Here is a 13708-nt window from a genome sequence, read left to right on the forward strand (position 1 = left end):
AGAAAGGTGTAAATGTGACAAAGCATGTACAAAACTCATAAACTGAGAGCCATACCACACCGAGAGAGGTGAAAGAGCTACATATGTGGATTAAAAGAATCAACATCGCAAAAATGTCAATCATCAGGAAACTGATACACATGTTTAACAGAGTTCCTATCAAAACCCTGCCAAGAATTTTTACAGGTATAGACAAGACTGTTCAAAAAAGTACATTGAAAGGTAGAGGAACTTATCTTTAGCTTAAAAAATGATAAATAAGCATAAGGTGGGAGGAATCAATTTTAAGACTTAAGGAATCAATAGATACAATGTTGACGACTAGGAGGTGCTGATAAAGAAATCGGCCAGAATAGAGAATAAAGAAATAGATCTAACAGGTTTGGCAAAGGACACACAGCAACCCAAGGCTCGTGGGGGAGGCAGCCTGTTCTGCAAACTGTGCTGGAGCAGTTGGACAACAGAAAAACAGAAACACTGTGATCTTAATCTCACACCTTACACAGCAGTTAGCCCAGACTAGATGAGAGCCTGAAATGTGAAATATAAAGGGAAAAACAGGAGAAAATCTTCAGATGTGGTACCAGGCAAAGGACTTTGGACTTGCAAAAGCACATCCCATAAAATAAAACACTTGTAAATTGTATTTTATAAAAATTAAAAACTTCTACTTTGTAAAAGACCATGCTAACGGTTGAAAAGACAAGCCACAAGTGAAAATATTTGCTAATCACATATCCAACAAAGGATTAGTGTCTAAAATATATAAAGAACTCTCAGGACTCAACAGTAAAAACAAGAAGTCCAATTCGAAAACGTCAAAAGCCATCAAAGAGCATTTCAATAAACTGGACATATAGATGGCAAATAAGTACATAAAAGGTAATCAGCAGCGTGAGTTATTTGTTATTGTCGTTTAGTCACTGATTCACGTCTGACTCTGCGACCCCATGGACTGTAGCCCGCCAGGCTCCTCTGTCCACGGGATTCTCCAGGCAAGAACACTGGACTGGGTTGCCATGCCCTCCTCCAGGGGATCTTCCCAACCCAGGGATTGAACCTGCGTCTCCTGCTTTGGCAGGTGGATTCCTGACCAATGAGCCACCTGGGAAGCCCACCATGAGCCATCAGACAAATGCAAATTAAAGCCATAATGAGATACTACTGCATATCTAACAATGGCAAAACAGCAACGAAAAATAGACACTGCATGCTGATGGAGGATGCTGAGAGACTGAATCTCTAGTGTGTTTCTGGTGGGAGTAAGAAATGGCGCAACCATTTCTGCTTTGAAACACATTTCGGAGTAATCGCTTACAAAACCCAACAGGCAACTTCCACAGGGCCCAGGAGTGTAACTCCCATTTATCCCAGAGAAATAAAGATTTACATTCATGCATGAATATTTACAGAAGTTTCATTTGTAGTAGCCAGACACTGAAGCAACCCAGATGCCGTTCACGCTGAGCAACGTGGCACGTCCGTGCCGTCGGATCGTGCACGGCGACCTGGAAACGCTGAGGAAAAGTGAGTCCGAAGAGGTCACACACTGTGCAAATCAACGGATAAAACTTCTCGAAATCACAAAATGTTACAGTTGGAGAAGGTCTTAAAGTGGCTGCCAGGGGTTATGGAGGGAATCGGGACGGGAGAGAGGACGGTGTGAGCACAGGGGCCTTTGTGGGGCTGGAAGGCTGTGCGGTTTGTCAATATCCACCTCCCCCTCGCGCTGCTGCCCGAGAGTTTTGCAAGACTTTCTCACTGGAACAAAGGGTGTGCACCATCTCTATTATTTCTGAATCGAATCTACATTTATGTAGTTGAATATGAGGCTACAACTTTCTCGGAATAAAAAACTTAATTAAAAAAGCCGATACAGAACAGCACAATCTCACCCATCCCCCAGAGAACCCCCCCCCCCCCGACCACCCCCACGCCCTCGTTTATGTTGGTAAGCAGTCTAGGAGAAACTAGTGATTTTTGACTGTCCCGGCCTTTGTTGCCGCGTGGGCTTTCTCCGGTCGTGGTGAGCCGGCTTCTCACCGCAGCGGCTTCTCTTGCTCCAGGGCTCATGGGCACATGGGCTCCGCAGTTGTGACACCCAGGCTCAGAAGTTTTGGTTCCCAGGCTCCAGAGCACAGGCTCAGTAGCTGTGGCCCATGGGCTTAGCAGCTTAGATGTGGATCTTCCTAGCCCAGGAAGGTGGACTCTTTCCCACTGAGTCACCCGGGAAGCCCTCTCCAAGCTCTGAACCCCTATTTCCACTGGACTTTTGTGAACAAGTATCCCCCAGCCTTTCACACTGTCTATGTGAAGTCCTGAAATGCTGGAGCTGCAAACTTTGAAACAGCTATGTAAAAGGGGGCTTGCCTGGTAGCCCAGCTGGTAAAGAATCCGCCTGTAACGAAGGCGGATTAATCCTGCTTTAATCCCTGGGTCGGGAAGATCTGCTGGAGAAGGGATAGGCCACCCACTCCAGTATTCTTGGGCTTCCCTGGTGGCTCAGCTGATAAAGAGTCTGCCTGCAATGTAGGAGACGTGGTTTGATCCCTGGGTTGGGAAATCCCCTGGAGAAGGGAAAGGCTACCCACTCTAGTATTCTGGCCTGGAGAATTCCATGGGCAGAGGAGTCTGGTGGGCTACAGTCCATGGGGTCAGAGTCGGACACAGCTGAGCGACTTTTACTTGACTTCATATTAAAGGGGGCTTGGTATGCTTTCGGGTCCCCCACAACGTCCCTCGGACCCCAGCCTGGCTCTGGAATGAATTCTAGTCCAGGTACCAGCCATGTGCCAGCCCCTGGCTCCCTGCTTGGACATGGCCGCCTCCAGGACTGGCCTTGCCTGGGGCCTGTCGCTTGGCCAGCCCCGCTCCGTCAGAGGCCTGTGACCTGCCACCAGGCAGGGCTCACACCCCAGCTGTTGTGTAAGTTAGCTCGTAGGCCTTAAGCAGCCGGGGCCTCCCCACACACGGGCCGTGTGACTCTGGAGGACAGTGGCTCTTTTCAACACTGCTGTGGTGTCAACATGTTTGTGACCGAGGGAGGGATGCAGGGGAGGTCACTGTGAGCAGGGGACACCTGTCCGTCCTGGGGGCAGAGGTCCTCTCCTGGGCTGCCAGTGAGGAGACCAGGGCTCCCAGGGCGAGCGCCGGAGCTGGTGCTGGGCCCAGGGGGATCTAGGCTCTGGTCCAGCTGCCCCCACCCCACCCCCACCCGCCCCGTGGACAGCTGCACCCAAGGGTGTTCAGACCGTCCCTGGCCTGCACCTGACCCTGAGGTTTTGTGTGTCCCCCAGGGAGGGTCTCTGGGGCCAGGCCTGCCCTTGTCGGCCTGGCCCCACCTCCTGGCAATGGTGCCACGTCCCCCCACCGCGCCCCAGCCATTATTTGTGTCTGACTGTGTGGGGTGTGTGTGTCTGTGTCCCAGCGCCTCTCTGTTCCTTTTTCTGCATGTTGTGTGGGTTTGTGTGTCCATCTGCGTGTACTGAGGGTGTGTGTCTGTCTGCGGGGGTGTCTGTGTCAGAGTGCCTCTCTGTGTTCCTTTTTCTGCGTGTTATCTGGGTGTGTATATCTGCGTGTACTGAGTGTGTGCGCGGTGTCCACGTGTGTGATTCTGGAGGGGGGACGCCCGGGCGCCTGTGTCGCTCCTGCATGCGTGTCTGTGCCGCGGGTGTGCGCGCGAGGTGTGTGCGCGCGTGGGTGTGGCGTGTCCTCCCGCAGCGCGGTTCGGTCGGGGCGCGCCAGTCCCCCGGGCGCCACCCCGGGGGCGCGGCCGGCGGGGAGGAGCGCACGGCGGGCTGGCCGGCCCGGCCGGCCGCACACGTGGGCCCGGCGCCGCCCCCCGCGGCCCACCCCCGGCCGCCCCCGCCGGGAGGGAGCCGGGATAAGTGGCGGCGCGGACGCCGCGCCCTGTCTCCGGAGCGGCGGCGCGCAGCTCTCGGTCCCGACCGCAGACGAGGACTCGGCGCTCGTGGCCCGGTAACTGCCTGCGTCCCCGCCCCGAGCCGTCCCTGTCCCCCGGGTGCGGCCGCCCCGCGTCCCGCGGTCCCCGCGTCCCCGCGCTCGGCGTGGGCTCCCGCGCCCCTGTGCGCGTGTGCACGAGCGCGCGCGTGTCTGCGTGTGCCCGGCGCGTGCGCCCCGCTCCCTGGCGGCGGCCCCGAACCAACTTGTCGCCGCCGTCAACTCCGTGTCCGCGTGTCCGTCCCCCGCGGGCAGCCCTGCCGGCGGGGTTGCGCTCCCGGCGCCGGCGGACGCGGGCAGGCGGCAAAGTTTTTTGGGGGAGCTTGGCTGACTTTTCTGGGGGACCCGCGCTCGTGCGTGTCCGGGGGTGGGGATCTGGGCGCGCGGAGCTGGTGCCCTGGCAGCTGGGGCAGCGGGAGCCGGCCTCCTGGGAACCCTTCTCCCAGCCGCAGGGGTTTGTTTAGGAAGAGTGATGGGGGGCTAGCGTTGGGTGGCTCCGCCCGCAGACGGCGGGGGAGGGGGCGGGGGGGGCAGCTCTGGGCTCCGCGCTCCTAAAGCCAGGCGGGATCTGGGGCAGGGCGCTGGCTGGGAAGCTGGGGGAGCGTGGGGGGCGCCCCCCGCCTAGATGAGGGGGCTGCCCGGGCTGGCCTGGCCCTGACGCCCGGGGCTGTGTGCTGGTGGCCCGCAGAAGCCCGGGGCTGTGTGCTGGTGGCCCGCAGAAGCCCGGGGCTGTGTGCTGGTGGCCCGCAGAAGCCCGGGGCTGTGTGCTGGGGGACCGCAGAAGCCCGGACGTGATGCAGACAGGTTTGTGGCCACACCTTTAGAATTTCGGGCAGAAGGAATTAACCGGAGCGTCATCCACCCCGTGACCGCGCCCCTGTGAAACTTCCTTGGGGGTTTTAGCATGGATGGGTGTTTTGCAGCTGGGTCTTTATGCCCACAGAGCTATCATCGCCACTTGATTACAGCTAAAATAGTCTTTAAGATGAAGTTTCCTGAAATGATTTAAAATAAACACAGATGGGGAGGGGGGGAAGAAAGCTGTAATGAGGCAGTTAAAAGATAAAGTGAGCTTTTTTCTTAAGAACAAACGGGGTTTTCAGTTTTAAGAAATATATGTATCTGTAAAATTTTTGAAATGGAAGGGTTTTGTTTAAAAAAAAAAAACAAAACTGCTTTAAAAAAACGTTAGTGACTCTGAACAAGGTTTCCCTCCTGATGTCTCTGTTCTGCCATCGCTCTGACCTTGCACCATTCCGTTTCTTCCCCAGCACCTGAAGATCCTTTCAGAATGCCAGAGGAACGTCCCCCCAGGCTGACCCCGCAGAACGTTCCCTACCAGGACCTCCCTCACCTGGTCAACGCTGACGGGCAGCACCTCTTCTGCCGGTACTGGAGACCCTTGAGCGCGCCCAGGTCAGCCTGCCCCCCGGTGATGCTGAGGGTGGCCCCCAGCGGCGGCAGGGGGTCACGCCCCCTCCCCCTTCCTGTGCAGCTCCTGCGAGGCCACTCTCTCCATGACCTACTTCACAGGCCATTTTAACATTGAGCCCAGCAGGCTAACAGGCTTATGCTTCATCTTTTTTAAAATTAAGAAGCAGGAGTTCTATTTCAAATACGACAAGTAGGATGTGAGTTCTACCGTATGGTGGTTTTCACAGGACTTTATTTTTTTGTGCTGGAGTTGATTTCCTGTTGAGCAGACATGCCTTTAAAATCCAACCCAACAGTGACCGAAAACCACCTGATCAGATAAAATCAAAATGATGTGTATAAATAGTAACTTTTGTTCTCTGTCCGGTTTGACTGTGAGCCTCAGAGGGTATCATTCGTGTGTCAGAGAAGGAAGGGGGTCTGCCTGTCTCCTGACTTCTTGCCAGCTCAGTTACTTGGTACATTTCCCATCAGGGATTATGTCTTGCTGTTAGAAACAGGCGTTGGGAGGACGCACAGTGAGACAGCTGGTCTCCTGCCACTTCCCTCCACGCGCATGAACCGGGGAAAACCCTGCTTGTTTGTGTTGTTCAGGGAAGGAGACGATTTGGGGCCAGCTGGCCTGGCGACCAGTCAGCGCTCCTGCTCCGCGGACGTGTTACCTGCTGCAACAGGCCTCTGGTCCCCCGAGGCCCACGTGTGGTGTGGGCTGTGGTGTGGGCTGCAGGATTGTGTCTCCCTCGCGGGTTCAGTCGTTACCCAACCCGAGCACAGGTATAAAATTTCTCCTCCGGTTTCAGCAAGGTGTGTGTAGTCCAGGTAGCTGCACATTCAAGACGAGAAAAACAACAAGAGGGCAGAGACGCGGACTGTGAAGACCTGGTTTCGAATCACAGCTCCGGGGCAGCCGGATAAACGGCTGTTAGTGGGCGGTTAATAGTCCTAAGGTCTGGCGTTGTCTTTCTTACAGCTCTCTGGAGGAGAGCGCCGGAGGGGGCGCGGGTGGGTGTCAGACGGGGCGGGGGGGGGGGGGGTGACTTTAGCTTCTAGCCGCCCTGCGGTGCACGGCCCGTCTATTTGCTCAGTGTGCGCAAAGAAGACACGCTGCCCGTGCACTTGGTGATTCTGAGCCTCAGACTTTGGGGGCTTCCTTCGTGGGAGGGGGGCTGTCCTCACTGGAGGTCAGCGGGACAGAGCCCCCCGGCTTCCAACGGGACGGGGCCGCCCTCCCTTGAGCTGCGCTGGCCTCACAGTCTCCACCCCAGTGGCCTTGGGCCCACTTCCTTGCTTTTGCTCCAGTTAGAGACGGCACCCCGCCTCCGCCAGTTGTGTTTAAATCTCTTGGGGTCCGTGTTTATCTCCTGCTGGGAATGAGAATGGGGTGGGTGGGGGCCGCGCTGGGTTCCGGGCTTTGCCAGAGAGGCCCCCCACCCCCGCCCCTGCCGCCTGCGTCTCCAGCCTCTCACATGATGCGGGTTCGTGACCTCCCTTGGGGTCGGCGCCCCCGGGTGGAGGACCTCTAAAACCCATCCCCACCAGTCGTGACCCCTCGGGAGGTCCTGGAGGCCCCTGCGGTGACAGACGCTGCTGCATCCTGGGGTCCCCGAGGGATCAGGCCAGGCCGAGTGGGGGTGGGCCGGGGGCGCCTCAGGGCAGAGTCTGTGCCCGCCGGTGGGGCCGCATCTCTGCGCCTGGGCCCAGCCGCTCTGTCAGACTGACCGCCCTGCCCTCCTGCGGGTGGGCAACAAGCCTGCTGCTTCTGGAGCGGAGCCGCCCGCTGGGCTCAGCCCGCCCCTCCAGGGAGCGCCCTCCAGGGAGCGTCCTCCAGGGAGCACCCTCCAGGGAGCATCCTCCAGGGAGCGTCCTCCAGGGTCTTACCCCTGGGTAGCTCAGAGTCTTCTGTGCTCTGATTCTCGGGGAAAATACCACCAAATGTCCCTTCTCTCCGCTCCTTTTTAAAAATTTTGCCACAGAGGCCCTAGGGACCTCAGAAGCCCCTGCCTTACAGACGGCGCCTGATAGAGGGGTCTTAGTCACTGTGAGTCCGAGGCTGAAAGCCCGCTCTTGGTCGCGCCCAGGCGGGTTGGTGCTTGCCTGGTGGCAGAGCCTTATGGCGACGGCGGACACTGACCGTCCTTAGGATGCAGCAGAATGGGCTCCCACGAAGTGGGTCTCGGGCCTGCTCTGGCCTCAGGCCACATCTCTCAGATGTGATCTCAGTTTTATCTTCCAGTCAACCCGCGAGGCAGGTGCTGTCCTTGTGAACCCTTTTAAGAGCTGGTGCAGCTGGATTTTGTCCACATTCCTCTGGTTCCAGTGAGCAAAACAAGACTTCCGTCCAGGGACTGTCTTCCTGATACATTCTTGCATGTTTTTGTTAGGGTGAAGGTCGCTCCTTACCAAACGGAGCGATAGGATCTCTCATTGTGATCATGCTCAGCAGTGTCCCCGCGGACGGTGGCCCTCTGGGCTCCTCTGTCCATGGGCTTCTTCAGGCAGGAACACTGGAGGGGGTTGCCATTTCCTCCTCCAGGGGGTCTTCCCCACCCAGGGATCAAACCCGCGTCTCCTGCATCTGCAGGAGGATTCTTAACCACTGAGCCGCTTGGGAAGCCAACAGGGTCATTTTTCTTACTAATTGTTTGCTGGCAGTAGGTTAAAATGTGATCTGTTCTGAAACCCCAAACCTTCTTATGGCCTTGGGGACTGGCTGCCTTATCGAGACTTGGGACTTTGGAATTTTTAAAATCCTGGTTCTGCGGCAGGGTTTCCCTGATGGTGTTCTTGGGGTCATGGAACTGTCCGGGTGGGACGTGAGCTGCTCTGTCATGGCTCTCGTGCCCCGGGATGGTATTTCACGCCTTGGGATTCAGTTTACCTCTCAGTCCGCCTAAAGGGCAGCTTTGAATTACCTTCTGAAGTTACTCAGCCATCCTGGGCCCCCAGAACGGCTGACAGGTCAGCAGCGTCGGGGCCCCAGGGGTCTGACGAATGCAGCGTCCTGTTGGATGGCTTGGCTCCAAGGAAGTCCTCCCTTGGTTCCGCCAGATGAGGAGGGCTGCAGAGACGTGTGATCACACGGCTGCAGGCCTCCTGGGTGTTCAGGGCCTGGCATGGACGCGTCACGCCCGTCTGCCTGGGGCTGACCGGGCAGTCTGAAGCAGACCCTTGTGGGATAAAGGCCTGGGTGCCCTGCGTCTCCCCTCCGAGCAGGGGCTTCCTCATGCCCAGCCCGCGTTCCGTCTCTGGGGAGCCCCCCACCCCACCACCACGGAGCCGAGCAGGCTCTCTTCCTGTTGGTTCATTGTCACGATAGCTGGGGTCCCCGGGAGGCCGCTTCAAAGAGCGCCGTTCCTCTGCTGGCCGGGGACCTGGTGCAGACACCCGGGTGACTCCCCCTTGAAACAGTTCCAGATCCGGGTCCCCTGCAGGGACCCCGCAGCCTGGGACCCTGAGGCCCACCTCCTTTCCTGCCTCCTCTAGGGGGCTGGCCTCCCTCTGAAGGAGGTGACACGGCGTTCTTTCTGGAAGCTCCCTGTGGGCTCAGAGCCTTGGCCTCTGTTGGTGAGCCTGGAGTCCACAAGCCGAGGCCTCCACCTCCTCCCTCTCCGACGTGCCCTGCTCTGCCCTGGGTCATGCTGACCGCATCTCTATGAGGCCCTTGGCATCTGCCTTGGGAGTTGTGGCCAGAGCCGTCTCAGGACGCTTCCTCCCACCTATGCAAATTTACCTGAAGAAGAAGCAGCGCTTGCCGGGAGCTGGGATATATTTAAAGGCTGGAGAACACTCCTCCCTTCCTGCCGCCCTCGTACCGTCCTCCTATCAGCCACCAGCCCCTTGGGTCTGGCACCTGGGGCTCTGGAGATGGAGCTCCTCCCGGCCAGCCGGGTGCAGACCGTGGGGCGCGGAGCCTCCGCCATCCGGCCGGACCCACTGCCCTCTGAGACCCCGTTCCCCTGGATCGGCTCCTGTCTGTGTCCTCCCCCTGCCTCCGGTTTGCTCTCCGGGTTGTGTGCCCCCTGCGTAGGGTGTGGGCACCGTGCTCTGGGCGGCGCTCCCCAGGGTTCTGTGTGTCTCGGGGGGGTCTGCCTCCCTGGGGCCCCTGCTGTTCCCGGTCCCTCGCAGCCCTCCCCACTGAACTCATACCACCTGTGTGACTAGGCGTGACCACATCGCTGCCTTTGGTTGGCATGTCCCCAGGGCCAACCAAATCCCACCCCTTGTTCAGTCGCTCAGTGGTGTCTGACTCTGTGGACTGTTGCACGCCAAGCCTCCCTGTCCATCACCAACTCCTGGCATTTACTCAGACTCATGCCTATCGAGTCAGTGATTCCATCCAACCATCTCATCCTCTGTTGTCCCCTTCTCCTCCCGCTTTCAATCTTTCCCAGCGTCAGGGTCTTTTCTAATGAGTCAGCTCTTTGCATCAGGTGGCCAAAGTATTGGGGCTTCAGCTTCAGCATCCGTCTTTCCAGTGAATACTCAGGGCTGATTTCCCTTAGGATGGACTGGTTGGATCTCTGTGTAGTCAAGGGTGTCCTATCCCTTAGGTTCCACCCCTTACTCGTCCCTGAACGTGGCCCTAGGGGCCCAGTTCTGGGTGTGTCCCCTCTTCCCACTCAGCTGTGGTCACACTTCCGCCCAACAAGCCAGTCAGGAGTCGCTGGTTTACTGATGCCAGGGAGCTGGCACCAGGGTGGGGAGACAGTGGTGACGATCTCTGCGTCTGAGGAAGAGGGGGCGGTTACCATACAATGTGGGGGTACCTCGACCGGGGACGGGGCGGCTTCCTGGAGACTCAGTGGTCAAGAATCCGCCTGCGATGCCAGAGGCCTGAGTTCAGTCCCTCGGTCTGGAAGATCCCCTGGAGAAGGGAATGGCAACCCACTCCAGTATCTTTGCCTAGAGAATCCCACGGACAGAGGAGCCTGGCGGGCTGCAGTCCATGGAGTTGCAAAGAGTCAGACACGACTGAGCGACTAAACAACACTAACCGGGAGACGGAACAACGGCCGGGCATGGCGCGAATTAGAGAAAGGGCTGCACAGGGTAGACACGGCCCCTCGGCGGGAGGTTTGGTGAGCAGAGCACAGGCTCCCGTTCACCCTGCCAGCCAGCACCCTTGAGCGGTATTGCTCTGGTGAGAAGGATGTGCAGGGCCGGGAACCACGGGAAGCTGGAGACAGGGGAGAGGCCAGCCTCGGGATCCTGCCGGCTACGGGCAGGCTACGGGCTTGAGTTTGCGCCTTGGTGGGTGGGCAGCCATGGACCGGCTTCAGGCCCAAAAGTCTTGCAGTCGGGCTTGTGGCTTGAGCTCAGCTGGCAGGAGGTGTTTGTCCTGATGCAGGGTGCAGACAAAGGGGCTGAGTCAGCCCCTCGAGGTGCTGGGGACGGAGCTTGCTGGGTGGTGATGGAGGGTTCCCAGGGGTCTCCCTGGGTGCACAGGGAACGTGGGGTCCCCTGCATAGCACACCTTCAGCTCACTCCCCTCCAGGGACGCCGGGCCTGCTCTCTGATGGCGAGGACCTGTGGACCACCAGGCTGCGGGACCTCGCTGGAGCATTCCCGTAGGGAAGCAGGGCGCAGCGGGGCAGCCGGCAAACCTCCCCAGTGAAATACTGACACGGGGGGCGGTCAGTTTCCTGAAGGCAAGAGAGGAATCCTGTCTCCCTTTGTCTCCCCACCACAAGAATCAGAAAGGGCCTTAGACTTCTCTGAGTGGGCTCCTGATATCTCCACCTAAACACGGAGGCCGTGGTCCTTACTCTGTGTTATATGGCAGTGACATGATTTTTAATCCCATCACTGCCTTCCAGCCCTACCTCAGCTTTCTCCTGCCTATTTTAAGAATTTCCCGAAGTTCCTTTCTCGTGGATGGAGCCGCCGGTCCTCCTCCTGGTGTTTCCGCCTTTGTTGCAGCAAACTGCCTGATTTTTAAATAGGGCGTCTCTTCTGGGCTTTTTTTTTAAGACTCTTCGAATAGCAAAGATCTCTTTGATGGCGAGAGGAAAGGCCACTGCTGTTCTTGCAGTATTCTCGCAGTTGATTTTTCCAACAGCTTCGTTAAGGCATACTTTTTTCCAGTTGCTATAAGAATGTTCTGTGGATACAAGTCGGGCTTTGTTTTTCAGCGGAGTTGAAGACAAAAAAAATTGCAGAATAAGCCGCTCCCTGAAAGGCAGCCATTGTCCACCATTGTGCGTTGCTCAGCACCTTTTAGGTAGAGATGCCCATCCGGCCGCACTTTGTCCCCGAGTGCCAACCGAACGGCCCTTCTCCTGCCAACGGCCCTTCGTGTGTGACTCTGCAGCTGAGATTACAGCGTGACCCTTGTCCCACATTTAGGGTCAGCCAAGTCTTCCGCTGGGGGTGGCGCTTTCATTTCACACAGGCCTGCTCGCTGGGGTGGAGGTGGGGAGGCGGATTCAGTTCAGTTCAGTCGTTGAGTCCTGTCCGACTCTTTGCGACCCTATAGACCGCAGCACGCCAGGCTTCCCTGTCCATCACCAACTCCTGGAGCTTGCTCAAACTCATGTCCATTGAGTCAGTGATGCCATCCAACATCTCATCCTCTGTTGTCCCCTTCTCCTGCCTTCAGTCTTTCCCAGCATCAGGGTCTTTTCCAATGAGTCAGTTCTTCGCATCAGGTGGCCAAAGGATTGGTTTCAGCTTCAGCATCCGTCCTCCCAGTGAATATTCAGGACTGATTTCCTGTAGGATGGACTGGTTGGCTGCCTCACCTTCTGCAAAAAGGTTCAGAGGAGCCCTTACTGTGGAGTCGCCACTCTGTGAGCGTTGGGAAGGAAGAGGGCAGGAGGGTGGCCAGGACAGCAGAGCAGAAGGAAGGAGAAAGGGTTCGGGAACTGCATCCTCAGGGGGCGTCAGGGTGAAGGGGAATTGGACCTTCCTTTCCTTGAGCAGAGTCCTTAGAAGGCTCCACGGGCAGGATGGACAGAGAGAAGGGACCCCCTGCACCCTTCAGGGCTCTCGTATCTGGGGTCGTGGGGTGCGGCCCCTGGAAAGCGGGTCTCGGGGGGCTGACCAGAGGAGGGCCTGGGTCTCTGAGCTCTGGGAGTGCTTCTCAGCCCTGCTCTCGGGCCCCTGGTGCACACGCGTGTCCCTGGCGCTGAGATCCGGGCCGCCCTCGGCGGGAGCTCAGAACCATCTGTCCCCCTGGGGGCCCGGGTGTCTGAGCGTGTGGCTGGCGGGGCTGAGCACGAGGGGATCCTCAGCGGCGGCAGCTCTCCCCAGCCGTCGGGGCTTCTTGGGGGTGGTGGAGGCTCTAGGGGGTGGGTTTTGTGGACCTCAGAGTGCCGAGGGACGTGAACGTCCCCCCTTACTCGGAAAGCACGGCGGGTCACCCACTCCCCAGCCCCTCAGGGTGGGGGCAGCCCGGGACCCCAAGGCTCAGTGCCAGCTGCATCACCTGCAGTGGGAGGATGGCATCGGAGGGTGAGCACGGGCCCTGGGGGCTGGCATGGGGCCACAGGGGCATCCCCAGGGCTGGCATCCTTCGGCCCCGCGCCGTCCCGCTGTGGGTTTAGACCGCTGGGTGGCTTTCCCAGGAGGCGTTCAAGCAGACCTCCCGCCCGGGGCCAGGCTCTCAGAGGCCCTTGCTGCTCTGCGCTTCCCCCAGATGCCCGCCCCCATGTCTCTGTCTGGGCAGTCCTGTTTTCAGTGGTGTGAAGCGTGCGGGTGCCTCTGCGGAGACCAGGGAGGCCGAGGACCAGGGCAGCCCAACCTCAGGGAGATGTAGGAGACCGACGTAGGACCCAGGGGCGCTGTGGGGCCCGGGGAGCCCAGGAGGCCTCGAGAAACAGAGCAGCAGAGGATGTGGGCTGGGAGGGCTCCACGTGGAGTGGGGAGGAGGGAAGATGGGATGGAGGGGGAGGACCCCGAGCAGGGAGCCGGGGGCTCGGGTCAGGCCGGCCTGGTCTGAGCAGGGCGGTTTGCCCCGGGCTGTCCGTGTGGCCAGAGGAGAGAAGAGGGGGCCCTACTTGGGAAACACAGCCTTTAGGTGCTCTAGGCACTTCGCTATGTTCATGCTGTTCAGTCCGTCGTGCCGAGACATCTTTCAGGGGAGACTGGTGTCTTGGGGCCGCACGGCAGGATGGTGCCGTGGACAGTAGTAGACCTTGGCAATGGGAGACCAAATGGCAGGCCTTGGATGCAGACCCAGAACCAGCATGAGTCACACGTTGGGGTGGGGCTGGAGGCTGTCCCTGGACCCGAGAGCCAGTCTTCTCGTGGTTAAACAGGGGCCCCTTTCCCCTGGGTGGTCGTAGAGTCAGACGCTGGGCGTCCGTGGGGTCAG

The 13708-nt window shown here is 58.4% G+C and overlaps 1 protein-coding gene across 8 annotated transcripts in view; it reads left to right on the forward strand.

Moving 5' to 3' along the window:
• The first annotated feature begins 3911 nt into the window (after positions 1–3911).
• Positions 3912–13708, forward strand: part of MGLL (monoglyceride lipase) — an 85439-nt gene continuing 75642 nt past the window's right edge. For 2 of the 8 annotated variants that reach the window (XM_086368868.1, XM_086368875.1), the window contains exons 1-3: positions 3912–3978; positions 5232–5376; positions 5989–6168. In XM_086368868.1, coding sequence (XP_086224994.1) covers positions 5252–5376; positions 5989–6168 — 305 coding nt within the window. In that variant the 5' untranslated portion in view covers positions 3912–3978; positions 5232–5251. Of the gene's footprint in view, positions 4415–4552; positions 4765–5231; positions 5377–5988; positions 6169–13708 lie in introns of those variants that run through there. The other 6 variants (XM_086368867.1, XM_086368874.1, XM_086368870.1 and 3 more) reach the window with 4 other exon arrangements.

The sequence above is a fragment of the Bos grunniens genome, chromosome 22 (genome assembly GCF_055505025.1).
Source record: "Bos grunniens cultivar Pamir isolate PY7600 chromosome 22, Bosgru_T2T1.0, whole genome shotgun sequence".
NCBI lineage: Eukaryota > Metazoa > Chordata > Mammalia > Artiodactyla > Bovidae > Bos > Bos grunniens.